Source organism: Anticarsia gemmatalis, chromosome 14, assembly GCF_050436995.1.
Source record: "Anticarsia gemmatalis isolate Benzon Research Colony breed Stoneville strain chromosome 14, ilAntGemm2 primary, whole genome shotgun sequence".
Lineage (NCBI taxonomy): Eukaryota > Metazoa > Arthropoda > Insecta > Lepidoptera > Erebidae > Anticarsia > Anticarsia gemmatalis.
The window spans coordinates 12,618,001-12,631,796 of record NC_134758.1 but is presented as its reverse complement, the minus strand read 5'-3'; the positions used below and the strand labels follow the sequence as shown (position 1 = coordinate 12,631,796).

Here is a 13,796-nt window from a genome sequence, read left to right as displayed (position 1 = left end):
TAGTTTCTGCGCGTGACTTCTTCCGCGGGGAAAGAAATCCAAGAAAAGTCACGAGTAAAATGTCTCATATATGTTATTTCAGGTTATTTAATAATAGTGAGCCAAATTTATTGAAATTCCATTCCGTAGTTTTTTTGATACAGTAAGTAACATCCAAACTTTGTCGTGTATTATTTTTGTAAGATATGGTTATTGTCTTTGCAGGAGTTCATGAAATAATGCATTTCTACATAACGGCAGATACGTAACTGCGACTAGTTCATCGGTGTGATCACGGTTATAGAAGGAAAAAGAAGAATAGGTAATAAAAACCAAGGTAATTGGCAGTAATGTTTATTTACAATAACAATAATCACATGTGGGGCGAATAGAGAAGGAACTTAATTATTTTAAATCTGTTTCATAAGATGGATGATGAGCACTAAATTAATTCTCATGTCAAATACAGACTATAGTTGCCAAAAGATAATAATATTGCAAAATAAAAATTATGGTATAATTTAAAGAAAATATTTTTTTTAACCAGAATAAAAAATAAGTAGTCAAATAATTCCATGTCAAAACTTTTTGTTGTTTGTAAAACTTAAAAGTATGTCAGGAAGTAAATCAACTATCATTTGTATTTCACATGTAGAGATATATTTCTACAACACACCCTTGATCCCCAGATAAAATAGCTTTTTTATTATAAATTATATCAATAAAATACTTCAGTAACACTCTTAACACGATATCACATAGAAGCTCTTTACCACATAACATACTACACTGCGACAAACGGCAATTTTCTGTCTCGAAATATACTCGTGAATGGTGAACAATATGCGAATAACTTTTAACTGAAAATATCTTTCGCTATAACTGATTCTAGTGCTATCAAGACCTTAGGTGGCAATACGACAAATCATAATTAATTAAAAAGTCCAGAAATAGTAGGACAAAAATAATCGTTCAATGCAAAGTGAACGTCGCGTGATGTATTTCTGTTAAAATGTACTAACGAAAAGACAAAACTGCATATCTAGAACCTTTCCCAGTGTAGTATACATATGCCCTCCCTCCAAGCTTGCGAAAGTACCAAATAGTGTTTCACAAAACTTAATTTCAACCTCGATAGAAGACAAACATTTACTATAACTTCAGTTAAAATATCTAAATAAAACACTACACTTGACTAAAGCTTACACGATTTAATTTTCTTTTGTATTATAAAGTACATTTTAGTATAATATACCGGTTTGTTTCTTGTCGTTTTGGCCATATAATACGATTGATGTAATGCGCGGCGTTTCCCTCTCTGCTAAAATGTTGAACAGCAGTCCTCAATTTGGCATAACAAATAAAACTCGTGTCAAGTATTAATACATAACTACTATTTAAAGCTGTTTGCTTGTCAGCCAATTGCTCTAAGAGACTGGTAATGTATTTATTAATTAAATATTTTAACATACAATAAATTTCTCTTAATTACTGTTTGTCTTCCCTAACTATATCCTTCCAGTGTCACAATTACAAACTATCTGTACACTACTAACAAATTTCTATGTGCAATAAAATCAGATAATTATACAATATATTTAATAATTAAGTGACCATTATATGACGAGATTGAAATACAAAGGAACGATAGTTTGGCAAATTGTATTCGCAAATCGAAGGCAAAAATTATAGACGTATTTATAAGAAAAAAACTATACACTGCTAATTTTAAAATAGCGCCGTAATAATAATATATTTCATTTTATAACTATCTAGTTAGCTTTAGAGCCACTGCGCTATGTGCTAAAAATCTACCGACAGGTTAATCTAGAAAACACAGTGTTTACTGATGATTTTTCATTTAGTAGATAACTTTATTCAAGGAATAATGATAACGTTTTGACAGATAATACTCAACGAACGGAGAATCTATAAAAAAATAATTAGTCCTCTAAATAAAGTTAACTAACGATGGAAAGTCGTCTCACAGTGGAGAAAACTGGTACAATTTGCCATTAGAATCAGAAATCTTGTTAACATTATAATAATTTGAAGTTCTAAGGTTAAACTGTCGGCAGACAATATATCTGTTTTTAAGGATTTTCTCATTTATTTTTGTCAGTTCGCTATCTATTTATTTAATAGAATATCAGGACTTAATAATTTCTAATGCAGTTTAATGCTCACTTTCAGTCTATTATACATTTTTCAGTATAGCTGGAAGTTTTTAAGGAAATTCACCTTATTAGCAAACATTGTTTACTATTAAACTCAAGACTGATATCAAAAGAACTATAGTAATTAAATTTTAGTCTCAAATTAAACGATAAACAATATTTCATAATGAGGGTAGTTGAATAAATTAGAGCGAGCGTCGTACGACGATACGTAATTGTGATGTTTTGAAATTTCACATAATAATTTGTGTTGATACATTTATGTATAGAAGACACAGTCAGAATCACCCGTCACTATATCACTTACTGTTTACACACACACACTTTGCTTTCAGCAAATAACATCGTTGTAGTTGGAAGGAGAACACGACATATTGTTTTAACTCGGTTGTATTGGAAATCTTGTTGGAGTTTTCTTCAAGTAGTGATTCAATGCATTCACAGCCAGATGCAGTTATTGGTAAACGGTCAATAAGTTAAGCAACTTATTGCAGGATCTAGGTAGATAATAGCTTTAAGACATTGTATGAAGAACGTAAAAGCTTATAGTTGCTGTCCATAAGAGGTTTAGAAAGTTAAGCTCAAACATTAGGTCATAAATTCAAAACGTATCTTTCAGCTCTTATAGTATGCCAGATGGCAAAATTTACTAATCGTTTACCAATCGTTCAGTGCAACGGGCTAAAGACGTCCCTGTTAACTGTCGTTTACAAAACAGTTACTTATCAACATTAATCGTGTTTATATCCAACAAAACTTCATGCCCTTTTGTACCGTCGCTATAAGGTATGTGGCGTGTATGTCACGCGTGGTCGTGTGGTGGGACAGTAGTGCATGGAGACGGAGGGACAGAGTCGGCGCTATCGCTTGGCCTGCTTCAGCGCTATGAGCTCGTCCAGCTGCGCCTTGTACAGTGACGTCACGTCCTGCAGGTCCAGGCGCAGTTCCGCCATCTGCTCTTCCTTCTCGCCGTACATCTGGAGGAGGGCGTCGTATTGCTCTTGTACGCTCTGTGGAGTAATGTGATATTATGTTTATAAAGTTGGCTTAGGAAAAGTTCAATGCGTTTATGCAAATACTATAAGGTGATAATTATTTTCTGATATGTGCAGATATGTTTTTTTACACAAGCGGTCGAAGTGGTTAATGGTCGTTAACATGGTATATCTCGACTCTGCATTCGGTCACCGTGGTAGATTTGGGAGTAGTCGTAGTTCTCACCTCTCCTTTATTTAGAGAAGACGCCTACATTTTTGGGTCAACTAGGGACGGGTGCGCGATATCAGCGATATACATATCATATTGAAGATGCGGTAACGTAACTAGACGTAACTACGTGATGACGCGCGGTTACGTAGGTATAGACTTTACCTGCTGGTCGTCGAGCGCGGCCTGCATCTTGGCGAGGTGCCTGGTGAGCGAGTCTCTCTCCGCCAGCAGCAGCTCGCAGCGCGCCGCCAGCGCTCGCAGCTCTCCGTCCCTCCTGGTCAGCTGCGCGAGGGTCTCCTCCACGCACATCGCTGACGATGCCGTGGGACTGCCGCGACCTTCCTCCTGCGAAAGATTTGTTTATTGAGGGTGGAATTCCAATGGCTGTGTAATGTGTGTCTGTTTAGAGTTTAGATATAAGACTTACCCGCTACTACCCGCGATAGCAAACCACTTCGCTACACATTTTACTTAAATAAACTAGAATAGACGTTTTTGTAAGTATCCTTAACTCGGAACCATACAAGAAAAAAAAGCCAAATCAAATCGATTCGCGTTATAGAACCACTCTTTGCCGGCGTACGTAAATGCACGTATACGCATACGTACACGAACGTATACATGCGTACATAAAACATATAAAATGACTTACCGATTGCCACAGTGATGCTGATAACGAATCCGATGCGATGGAATGTGGTGGCGACATATCACCACGAGTCGATACTTGCTCCTGAAACACAACATTAGCACATTTTACATACGAAATATGCACTTGATATTAAACGGTATTGACAATTCAAACTTTAATTAGAATTTGATTTCACTATATAATATTGCAACCCGCACTTGGCCAGCGTGGTGAACTCAAGGGCTAACCCCTCTCTCATTTGGTATATTCCCGGTGTCCACCCCCTGCTTGTCCACCCCGGGTGGACAGAGACACAAATCTTTTAAAAAGTTCTCGGTGTCCACCCCTGGGGGACAGTGAGAATTAATTTTAAATTATTCCCGCTGGCCACCCCGGGTGGACAAAGACACGAGTTTCATATTACTACTTTCGATGTTCACCGCCGGTGGACAAAGCCACTGCTTAAATAAACATTCTCAATGTCCACGCTTGCTGGAATTGGGTGTAAATAATTATAACAAAATTAATTAAGTAGGTATATAGTTTAATCATATTATCAACATCTTTTACTTTTGCAATCTACACAAATAATTATCACAATAGGTATTAATCAAAGTCACAGAAAAATCTTTACATCCTCATCCTTTCTAGAAATAAATCAATATTGAAGTCATTGATCAATATTGAAGTGATTGGCCACCCGGGGTGGCCAGCGGGAATAATTTAAAATTAATTCTCACTGTCCCCCAGGGGTGGACACCGAGAACTTTTTAAAAGATTTGTGTCTATGTCCACCCGGGGTGGACAAGCAGGGGGTGGACACCGGGAATATACCTCTCATTTTGGGAAGAGACCGTTGCCCTGCTGTTGGAAATATTCATGGACAAAATTTATTTTTATTAATTAATGTTTTACCTGTAATATAGCATTTCGTTTCTTCTCAGTGTCTAGCGCGCTTCGCTCGGTAGCGAGTTGTTCTTCTAGTTGGGTGAGTTTCTGCTGTACTTCAGCTAATCGGGTCGTGTGTTCAGCTTGTAGTCGGGTTATTTCAGCGTTTTTACTGCAAAACATTTAAATAACAATTATTTACGCGATATTCCTAATGGAGTGTTCACACACTGCTATCGATATGAAAATCGAGTACTCAATGAAAAATATATTTCAATTTCTACTAAGCCTTCCTCAGCTTGTGATATCTGGTGGTTCATTTTTAAATATCATTTTTAATGTAACGAAATGCGGTCACTTAGTAACGTATTTCTTATTAAGCGCTGCGTAACGTCCATACACGATTATTTGTGAGAAAGGAACTAAATATGTTTTAAATCAGCCATTGATTATAAAATATTCCAGCATAATTTACCTGGTGAGTTCTCCTTCCAGCCTCTCGATATTTTTCAAATGCTCCTGTTCCCTGTGCGACAGTGCGGTGAGTTCGTCGCGGACATTCTGCAGCGCGGCGTCCACTTCGCCCAGTCTGCTCTGCAGAGTACAACATTCCTCGCGGGATATACGCTCACGTTCCATTGCGCTGGCTAGGGAACGTTCTAGTTCCGCTGGAGAACGAAGAAAAGGTAAGTTTTTATGAAGTTTTAAATTAGAAGGCGTAGGTAGATTAAATGATACAATGATTTGTTTGATCTTTGTTTACCCCTATGGGGGAAAAGCGTGATTTTATGTATGTATGTAGAGTAACAAATAGTGTGTAGATAGTGATAGAATAAGTCCCACGTGCGATGCAGATTATTTAAATAGAAGTTTCCAAGAGAGGGGTAACAGTCAGCACGCTAGTCGAAGTCTTCGTGCAGCAGCAACTCTGCGCAACTCCAGGTTTTTAGTAATACATTTCCCCGTTTAAATCTCCGATAATGTAGTCACAATTTTACCGTAAAAGCGGTATAGGGGGTAGCAGCATACATACCGATCTGCATCTGTAGTTGTCGGGTGGTGTGCGCGTGTGCATGTTCCCGCTGCAGCGCCGCGCTCTGCAGCTGCGCCAACTGCGCCAGCACGCCGCCCGCGCCGCCGTCGCCGCCCACCGCACTGGGCTCGGCTGCTTCAAGCGCTGACAGAGCGTCACGAGCCTCGCGGAGCTCACGACGAAGTACTTCTTCTCGGTTCACCCATTTCTTTTCCTCTGTTAAATATTGAGAATTGGTCATTATTGTAGTGAATTAAGACACGTGTTGACAAAGAAATGTCGAATCCAGGCGAGATAGAGAATGGCAGTACAAAAACATACTTATCATACAATCAGGTTTTATAAACAGTGTTATTTGAAATGATTGATTCTTTGAAATTGACTGCAGTACACAGAAAATCTGACCGTTCTTTTCAATCGTGGTCCTTTAAAAACATTTTTTCCAAGTAACAAGTATCACCAAAATCTGAGCTTCAAAAAGACATCGTACCGTTGAGTGTATCACGTCTCAGCTGCGTAAGTTCAGCCCTCAGTCGGTCCAGCTCAGCAGCAGCTCGTTGTTTCTCATCGTGCGCGAGGTCGTGGTGCGCGGCGCGGCGCGACACCTCGGCGTGCGCGCGCTGCAGCTCGCTCAGCTCGCGACGAGCACTGTCCAGGGACGTGCGGGCACCTTCCAGCTTGTGGGTTGTGTCGTCTAACTGACTTTTAGTCTGGGAATATAGAATGATATAAGATTTTTTTTGGCGCCGTGATATTATTGAAATTGGAAATCTTGTGTTGTGAAAACACTTGAAGCCAAGTATGGTAACCAAGTCAAGGTATGCTGATACTGTTAATCGGTGCTGAAGTAGAGACATGATCGAAGAGTAATTGACTCTATAGTAATGGGCAAATTGGCATCGAGAGAGTGGGAGAGACAGAAATGAAAGAGTGATGACAAAATGTCAATAAAAGAGCAAGAATATTCAGTCATTATCGTTTTCCAAATGTTATCAGCAATGCTGTTGCTGCCCGAAATATTTTTGTTATTTACAAAGATATTATGGATTTAAATGCTTATTGTAATATCAACAACGTAGAAAATAAGTGGCACTTGAACGATAAGGTACATTTTACGTAAGTCATGTATATTTTCTTTTTCCTCTTATTATGTTACAAATTACAAACTAATCATCATCGAATAGATCAGGTATATTTACAAAATGTGTTTCTTCTTAAAATAAATAGCAAAATTAATAAAATTTCGCAATCAAAATCCTCTCGTTTCCGGGTGGTAAAACATTACATTAGGTAACTGATAAGCGCGCTGCGATAAGCGAAATCATAAACCGTTCTCATCTACAAATACCTAAACTCATGCAACATACAATTTTCATCTCATTATTTACATATTTTCATGAACATCCATGTTCAATGCAGACAACTCCGTTTAAACATGACTGTTTGTCTGATTTTGTTACGTGTCTGTTACACAGGATGTCGATACATATAAACATTAGCCTATACACATTGAACCTAGATCGTAATCAGTGATCAGAATCAATGACCTACATTTAATGTGAAGCTTAATCACTACATAGTATAAAACAAAGTCGCCCATTTTGTCTGTAGTCCCTTCGTATGCATAAAACTTTAAAACTACGCAACGGATTTTGATGCGGTTTTCACTAATAGAAAGAGTATTTTCTCCGACAGGTTTTTATATATAATTGAAATACATTGAAACTATATTAGCTGAGTTATAGCGATTTATGTCCAAGAAGTCAGAAAAAAAATCTAATTGAAGATTGCATTTGTGCGTGCGCCGCTTATACCGTTGGATACAAGTAAGAACAATGTATAGCAAAAACATTGGTCTTTATTAGTTCTACAAAAAAGTCCGCGATGACATATATCCAGCTTTTTTATTTAAGTCACAAAAACTACTTTTCTGTATTAAAAAAACATTTAATTCGTTGGGTGATGTTTAACTGGTGATATAACCAATAATACATATATCCTTATCAAAATAAGTAAGTTCATCATCACGAGCATTTAATTTAGATTATTTTTGCAGTTTACAGTGTGTTATTTAGACATATAGTTTAGGAGATATCACGATATTAGTATTGCGGCACGGTACGGGCCGGCCGCGGCGGCGGGCGGGGGCAGCGTCCCTATAAATGGAATATAAAAGATACAAAAAGTACTAAATCAAAAATTAAAATAGATAGTGTACCTACATAAATAAAGTACAATCTAATACATAAAAAAGGTAAAGAAAAAAAAATAAAAAATAAAAGGAAAATAAAAAAAAATAACATGTATATCTACCTACAGGTAGTTTTTAATTGTAGATAGTCTTTAATTTTAAATATATGGGAAACCTTTCTCATCGTTAAAATGAAAATGTGTGTATACCTTATATTATATTTCAAAAAATGTAGACAAAGTTAATCTTCTAAAAATTAATGTAAATAAAAAATAAGTAAAAGTAATAAAATGTAGAATGTAAATAATTTAAAAAGTAAACAAGAAAATAATAGTTAGATGTATATAACAAAAGTAGGTAAGTCAATAAAAAAAAAACAAAAAATATAAAAAAACGGTACATAAAAAATAAATAATATTAAAAAGTAGGTACTACGACTTTGATCTATACATATAAGACAAAAAAAAATCTGTACATTAGGTACTTAAATATTTTTTCCAAAAACTGATAGGGGGGACGATCAAAGAAGAGTCACAGAAACCAAAAAACATTATAATATTTTAAGCGCGGTTAAGGGAAAGAGAAGTTATTGTGAATTGAAAATTAGTATCCAATATGTGTTGGTGCGTTGACTGTATTTGTCGAAGTAGCGGGATACACGCAAACGAAGTTGCGCGGGTCAGCTAGTACTACATAAAGTCTTTGTTATGATACACAAATGATTTTAATATAATATTATCGCTCGTTATCTACTCCGTCGTCAATGAACAGTTCGAACATGTGAATCAGCCGCGCTGATTGTAGATATAATCTAATTATAATAACAATCACAACAGTAAAAATACTTGCAGTGCAGGAAATGATACAAATATCCTCGGAATTTTACCATTGAAAACTAAAATGAGTTCAATAATTTAAACTTTTTAATTAAATTGCATTCTTATTATACGAGAATTCCAAAAGAGGCCGAGTTATAATTGGAAAGAGATATTTTTAGACTCGTGTTCATTAACTGTAACTGTGCTGCATTAAGTCAATACATAATTTAATTCCATAGTCAAATCTAAAGGCAAAGTATAATACTTTGGAGCATTAATAACGACTTTTGCGCCTTGATTCTGTGCCGGAAGGTCACTACCTACTACTTACTTCAGAATTTTTAAAACAATACGCGACATAACATCGGTCTGGTGTTAGGCTGTCAGATTTTCAAAGCGTGGTACGTGAAGAAAATTGTTAGAAATTACCAAATTACCTAATAAATATGTAAAGATGTAATTTATTCCTCGGGTCAGTGTATAAATGTTATCAGTTTCAACTCACCTCCATAAGTTCGGTCTCCATTTTCTTATTGGCTGTAGTTAGTCTGTACACGGCTTCGATCTGGCTAACTTCTAACTCTTCTTTAGCTGCTATGGATCTCTTTAACCTGTCCAATTCTGTGGTCTGTTCTGCTACTTTATCTCTGGAAAAGGAATCAATTTTAATTTGATTAGAATAGTAGAAGACTTAAAGTTTATTCTATTGGTTTCCACAACATTGCTTTCTTGATAAATAAGTTCCAGAAAATATAATTCTATCTATAAAAATAATAATCAGTTTAAAGAATCAAGAAAAAAGGATATCAAACTGTACAATATAATACTTTAGGGTCAAATGACAATGGTTCGAAGAAAAACTCAAAGTTTCGTGTTTGATATACAAACATATAATTCCATGTATCGTAGCCATAATCATGATAGCGTAGCCATAATCTTGTCTGCCACAATAGCCATTAAAAAATACATCATTGAGAATCAGTTTCGTAGTTCAAAGGACTTTACCTCCTACTATACTATCCCTTGAAAACCATTGCAAGAGATATTCGTAATAGCAAGGCGGAAAGATTAATTTCGTCAATTTTCCTTTCAAAACATACATACATCTCTAAGCATTTTATTTAGAGCGGTTTTTTATATGAGTTTACACGCTATTGAATAGATAAACTACCGCTAAATGTACCTCAGAAACCGGGGGTAAATCACCTAATTAAAACGTAAAAAAATGTAAAACATAACTGACCTTAAGCCTTTGATAACCTGTTCATTATCCTTTTCTTTCGCTCTCAACTTCTTAATAATATTAGAGTGCTGTAACTGCTGTCTAGCTAGCTTCTCTCCTTCCTCTTGCAGCTGGGAGATGATGTCGTCCTTTTCTTTCAAACTGTTCTCCAGCTCTGACGAGTTCTTGCGCGTCGTTGTCTCCGTCTTTATAGTGTCGAGCTGCTTTCGTAGTTGGTCCTGAGGAGTGTTAAGACTTTAGAGTTGTATTTTTAAGGTTAGAAGTATTGTATCTAAGTCATTGTTTATCACTCCAGCTAAGCATGAAGGCTTTTGCGATGAGTGTATTTAGCTAGATTTGGAATGCAAAGGATTCGATTTCACAGTCTCTTAATTGCATGTCCAGTGAAGGCCAAAACCTTGACTGTCAAGATCAGACTACTCAGCTTTATAAGTAATCAATACTGTCTTAGTAAACACTAGTAAATAATTTAATTGAAATACTTTTAGAACCAAAAACCCAGTTTGTTTTCACTTTACTAGTTGTTTTTTGCACTCTGTATGTAACAATCTATTTTTTTTTATATAAATGGGTAGTAAGTAGTATGTATATCTGCACAACACAGACTTGATACCCAAGTATGTGAGAATTTAAGAGATTTGTTTGTTTATCAACTCAAGTTGTTGAAACAAACAAACACCCCCATTATTACTAGCTAGAGTAAGAGTAGCTTCAAATATTGATAGAATTTGTAGAAGATCCCAACTCGCACTTAGCCAACGTGGTGGACTCGAGGCCTAACCCCTCCCCCTAGTTTGGGAGGAGACCCTTGCCCTGCAGTGGGACAGTAATGAGTGAAAAAAACAATAAATTATATTATTTTTTCATTATAAATTGTATTGCACAAGTATTGCTCTGAGCAATATGATCTTATCCTCATATACATAAGGAAATCCTTGATAATAAAATTGAACAATTACAAATAAAAAATGAAGACTCACCTTTTCTCTGATAGCTTGTTGGAACTTTTTCTCAAGAGCAGACATTCTTTGAGTATAATCTTCAGTGATAGTATTAATATCCCCTCCTTCATGCTTGGCCATCAAGGACTCCACCTGACTCTTCAGTTCAGTGTTACTCTCAGCTAGTTCAGCATTACTTCTACTCACTTCCATCAGCCTGTTCTCCCTAGCCTCCAATATCTCAGCCATCTCACACAGTCTCCGCATCAACCTCTCATTCTCAGACCCTTGACTCTCATCACTTGTATTACTCTGTATTGAAGCTTCAGATAATTCTCTATTATGACCACGAATCTTTGTAGCTAAGGTCTTTCCTAACACTAAATCTACCAAATTTGGTGATGTAGTGCCATCAAATTTAGTTTTATTAAATGCATATTTAGCAGGACTATTTCTAAAAGTATGACCATCACCATTAGGACTGGGGATTATCTCTATATCTGATGATGTAGTTGTCTCTAGTTCATCTCCAGATGTATGCCCTGAAGTTCGGTCTGAACCAATTTTGACTAAATCACTCTTACTGTCAGAGCTTATGGGTGATGTTCTCTCTTTGACACTGCCTTCCTTCTGTGATGACCCACTACTTGACTCATTACACTGTTGTTTCTCAATGCTAACAAATGCAGAGCTCTCTGACCTCAACATTTCATTACTTACTGTCACATTGTAGAATGATGAGGAATCACTCAACTTATCTATGAAGATGTCCTCTTGTTCTTTCTTCTGTTCCTCAGTAGTGCCTTCTAGAATGACACTATCATTATCAGCATTAAGCGTCCTGTCTGACCAAGAACCATCATTTGATGAGTTCTCACTAATTTGCATTCTCTGTGGCAATATTGTCTGTTCCAAATGTATTAATTCTTTATTCTCTATGGGTTTTCTATTAGAATCTGTTTTGACTAGCTTTGGGAAGGGGCTTACAGACTTGTCATCAGTGTCCAGCACTGTGGGGGCTGTACATTCTGATATAGAGTTATATGACATAGTGTCCTCATCATCATCAGCAACTAAACTAACACTGTCTGCAGTCTCTGCTCTCTCTGTCCTCTCACCTACAGGAGTCAGTTTCTTATCACTGATATCTTCAGGAGACAGACACATTGAGGATGAGCTACTATTTTTATCACTAGAATAACTGTCAAAGCCAAGGCACTCAATAGAGCTGGGACTCACTAAACTGTCCGGAAGTATTTCTACAGATTCTGAATTATGTTTTTGGCCAGTGCTACTGCTATTAGATATTGAGTGAACCGATGCCTCAGAGTCAGGGGTTGTTTTTAAACTTTGTGATAGCACCTCGACAGAGTCTGAACTATTTCTACTAGAAACAAGAGATAATCTGTTAGACCTAGCTGAGTCACGCCTCTCATCTACCTTTGGGATTTCATCCTTCAAAGATTTTGTAGTTTTATTATCTAGGGCCTCACTGTCTGACATAATCAGCTGACTTTTGGAGAAAAGATCATCCTGACTATCATATTTAGTGTCAGAAATGACGTTCATAGACTTAGCTTTTGGTGGTCTAATAATAGTTCCATCCTCCTTTTTCGGTTGCTCAAAGAAGGAGCCCGCAAAAGATCCCCACAGGCTCTGTGACGTAGATTTGGAGGGGCTTTCGGTGACCACAGGTTGCTCTTTAATTGGGTCATCCTGGGGGCTTTCAGCACTCATAGTTAGGCCCCAAGAGGCAAAGAAATCTGCATTGTCTTTTTGTGGTGTGTTGCTGTGACCTGGAGACGACTTTGCGCTTGTTGGCTGTGGTGAATCTTCCTCGGGCTCCTCCCCGCTCTCGTCTTGTATGTCGAGTGCCTTATCGATGGTTTTCTGCGCCTCCTTCAGAGCTGTTTTAGCGAGGCTCGTGAGCCCTGACGTGTCGAACCAATTCATTTTGTCTCTGCATTAGACACAACACAACACGTCACACTTTGTCGAAGCACTGAGTAATATAATATTACTCTTATATTTTGTAAAACGTAATTGTTATGAGAATTCTAAATGGAAATACACTTCAGCTAATCACAACAAACCAGATGACGTTTCCATTTTGTTTATGTATTTTCGTTGAAATTTTGCAATTGTCAAAACGTATACCTACTACAATGAATTTATACACACTTTAAACACAAACGTTGAGGATGTTTTAATCAGGAAAGAATTTTACAATAATTTTTAGATCGTACAAGTGCCACGGAAAGTATATGAACGACTGATTTGACGTTTGATTAACAGGAAAAAAGAGTGTCATTTGACTATAGTTTGGCCGGAGGTAGGGATGTGTAATTTTGCCCTCGCTGTCATAGCTCCAGTGGCGCAATTGGTTAGCGCACGGTACTTATAAGACAGTGAACGTGTGAGGAATGCCGGGGTTGTGAGTTCGAGCCTCACCTGGAGCATATTTTTTGCTGAAACTTATAGTGTTATTAGATTTTCTGCACCATGGATTTTGACTTCAAAGGTGTAAATACTTCAAAATAAGAGGCCTTATTTATTTTAAAGTGTTTTATTTTGCTTGGAAGGACCTTACTGATCAACAGACTCCGTTTAATTTGCTTATAATCGTATATTAAAAGTTTGTAAGATTATTTTTGTTCGTATCTTGCTGCTATTTGCTCTCGACAAA

The 13,796-nt window shown here is 36.8% G+C and overlaps 1 protein-coding gene and 1 non-coding gene across 2 annotated transcripts; one reads left to right on the top strand and one right to left on the bottom strand.

The window, feature by feature from the left end:
* Window positions 1-1,429: 1,429 nt before the first annotated feature.
* On the bottom strand, window positions 1,430-13,599 carry Tmf (TATA element modulatory factor). The gene is made up of 10 exons (XM_076122866.1): window positions 11,150-13,599; window positions 10,170-10,387; window positions 9,432-9,573; window positions 6,408-6,627; window positions 5,918-6,133; window positions 5,360-5,552; window positions 4,912-5,056; window positions 4,018-4,098; window positions 3,528-3,710; window positions 1,430-3,166 (listed from the first exon to the last, which is right to left on the bottom strand). The coding sequence occupies exons 1-10, from the start codon at window positions 13,061-13,063 to the stop codon at window positions 3,017-3,019; spliced, it is 3,462 nt and encodes a 1,153-aa protein (XP_075978981.1). The 5' UTR covers window positions 13,064-13,599; the 3' UTR covers window positions 1,430-3,016.
* On the top strand, window positions 13,476-13,569 carry TRNAI-UAU (transfer RNA isoleucine (anticodon UAU)). The gene is made up of 2 exons: window positions 13,476-13,513; window positions 13,534-13,569. It is a non-coding gene; the product is annotated as a tRNA-Ile (tRNA).
* Window positions 13,600-13,796: the final 197 nt, after the last annotated feature.

Excerpts from the sequence above, each read along its gene's own strand:
- Tmf (XM_076122866.1), bottom strand. The coding sequence starts at position 13,063 with ATGAATTGGTTCGACACGTCAGGGCTCACGAGCCTCGCTAAAACAGCT. Across the intron at positions 5,553-5,917 it reads ACAACTACAGATGCAGATCG|CGGAACTAGAACGTTCCCTA; the intron begins GTATGTATGCTG and ends TTCGTTCTCCAG. Across the intron at positions 4,099-4,911 it reads AACGAAATGCTATATTACAG|GAGCAAGTATCGACTCGTGG; the intron begins GTAAAACATTAA and ends GTTGTGTTTCAG.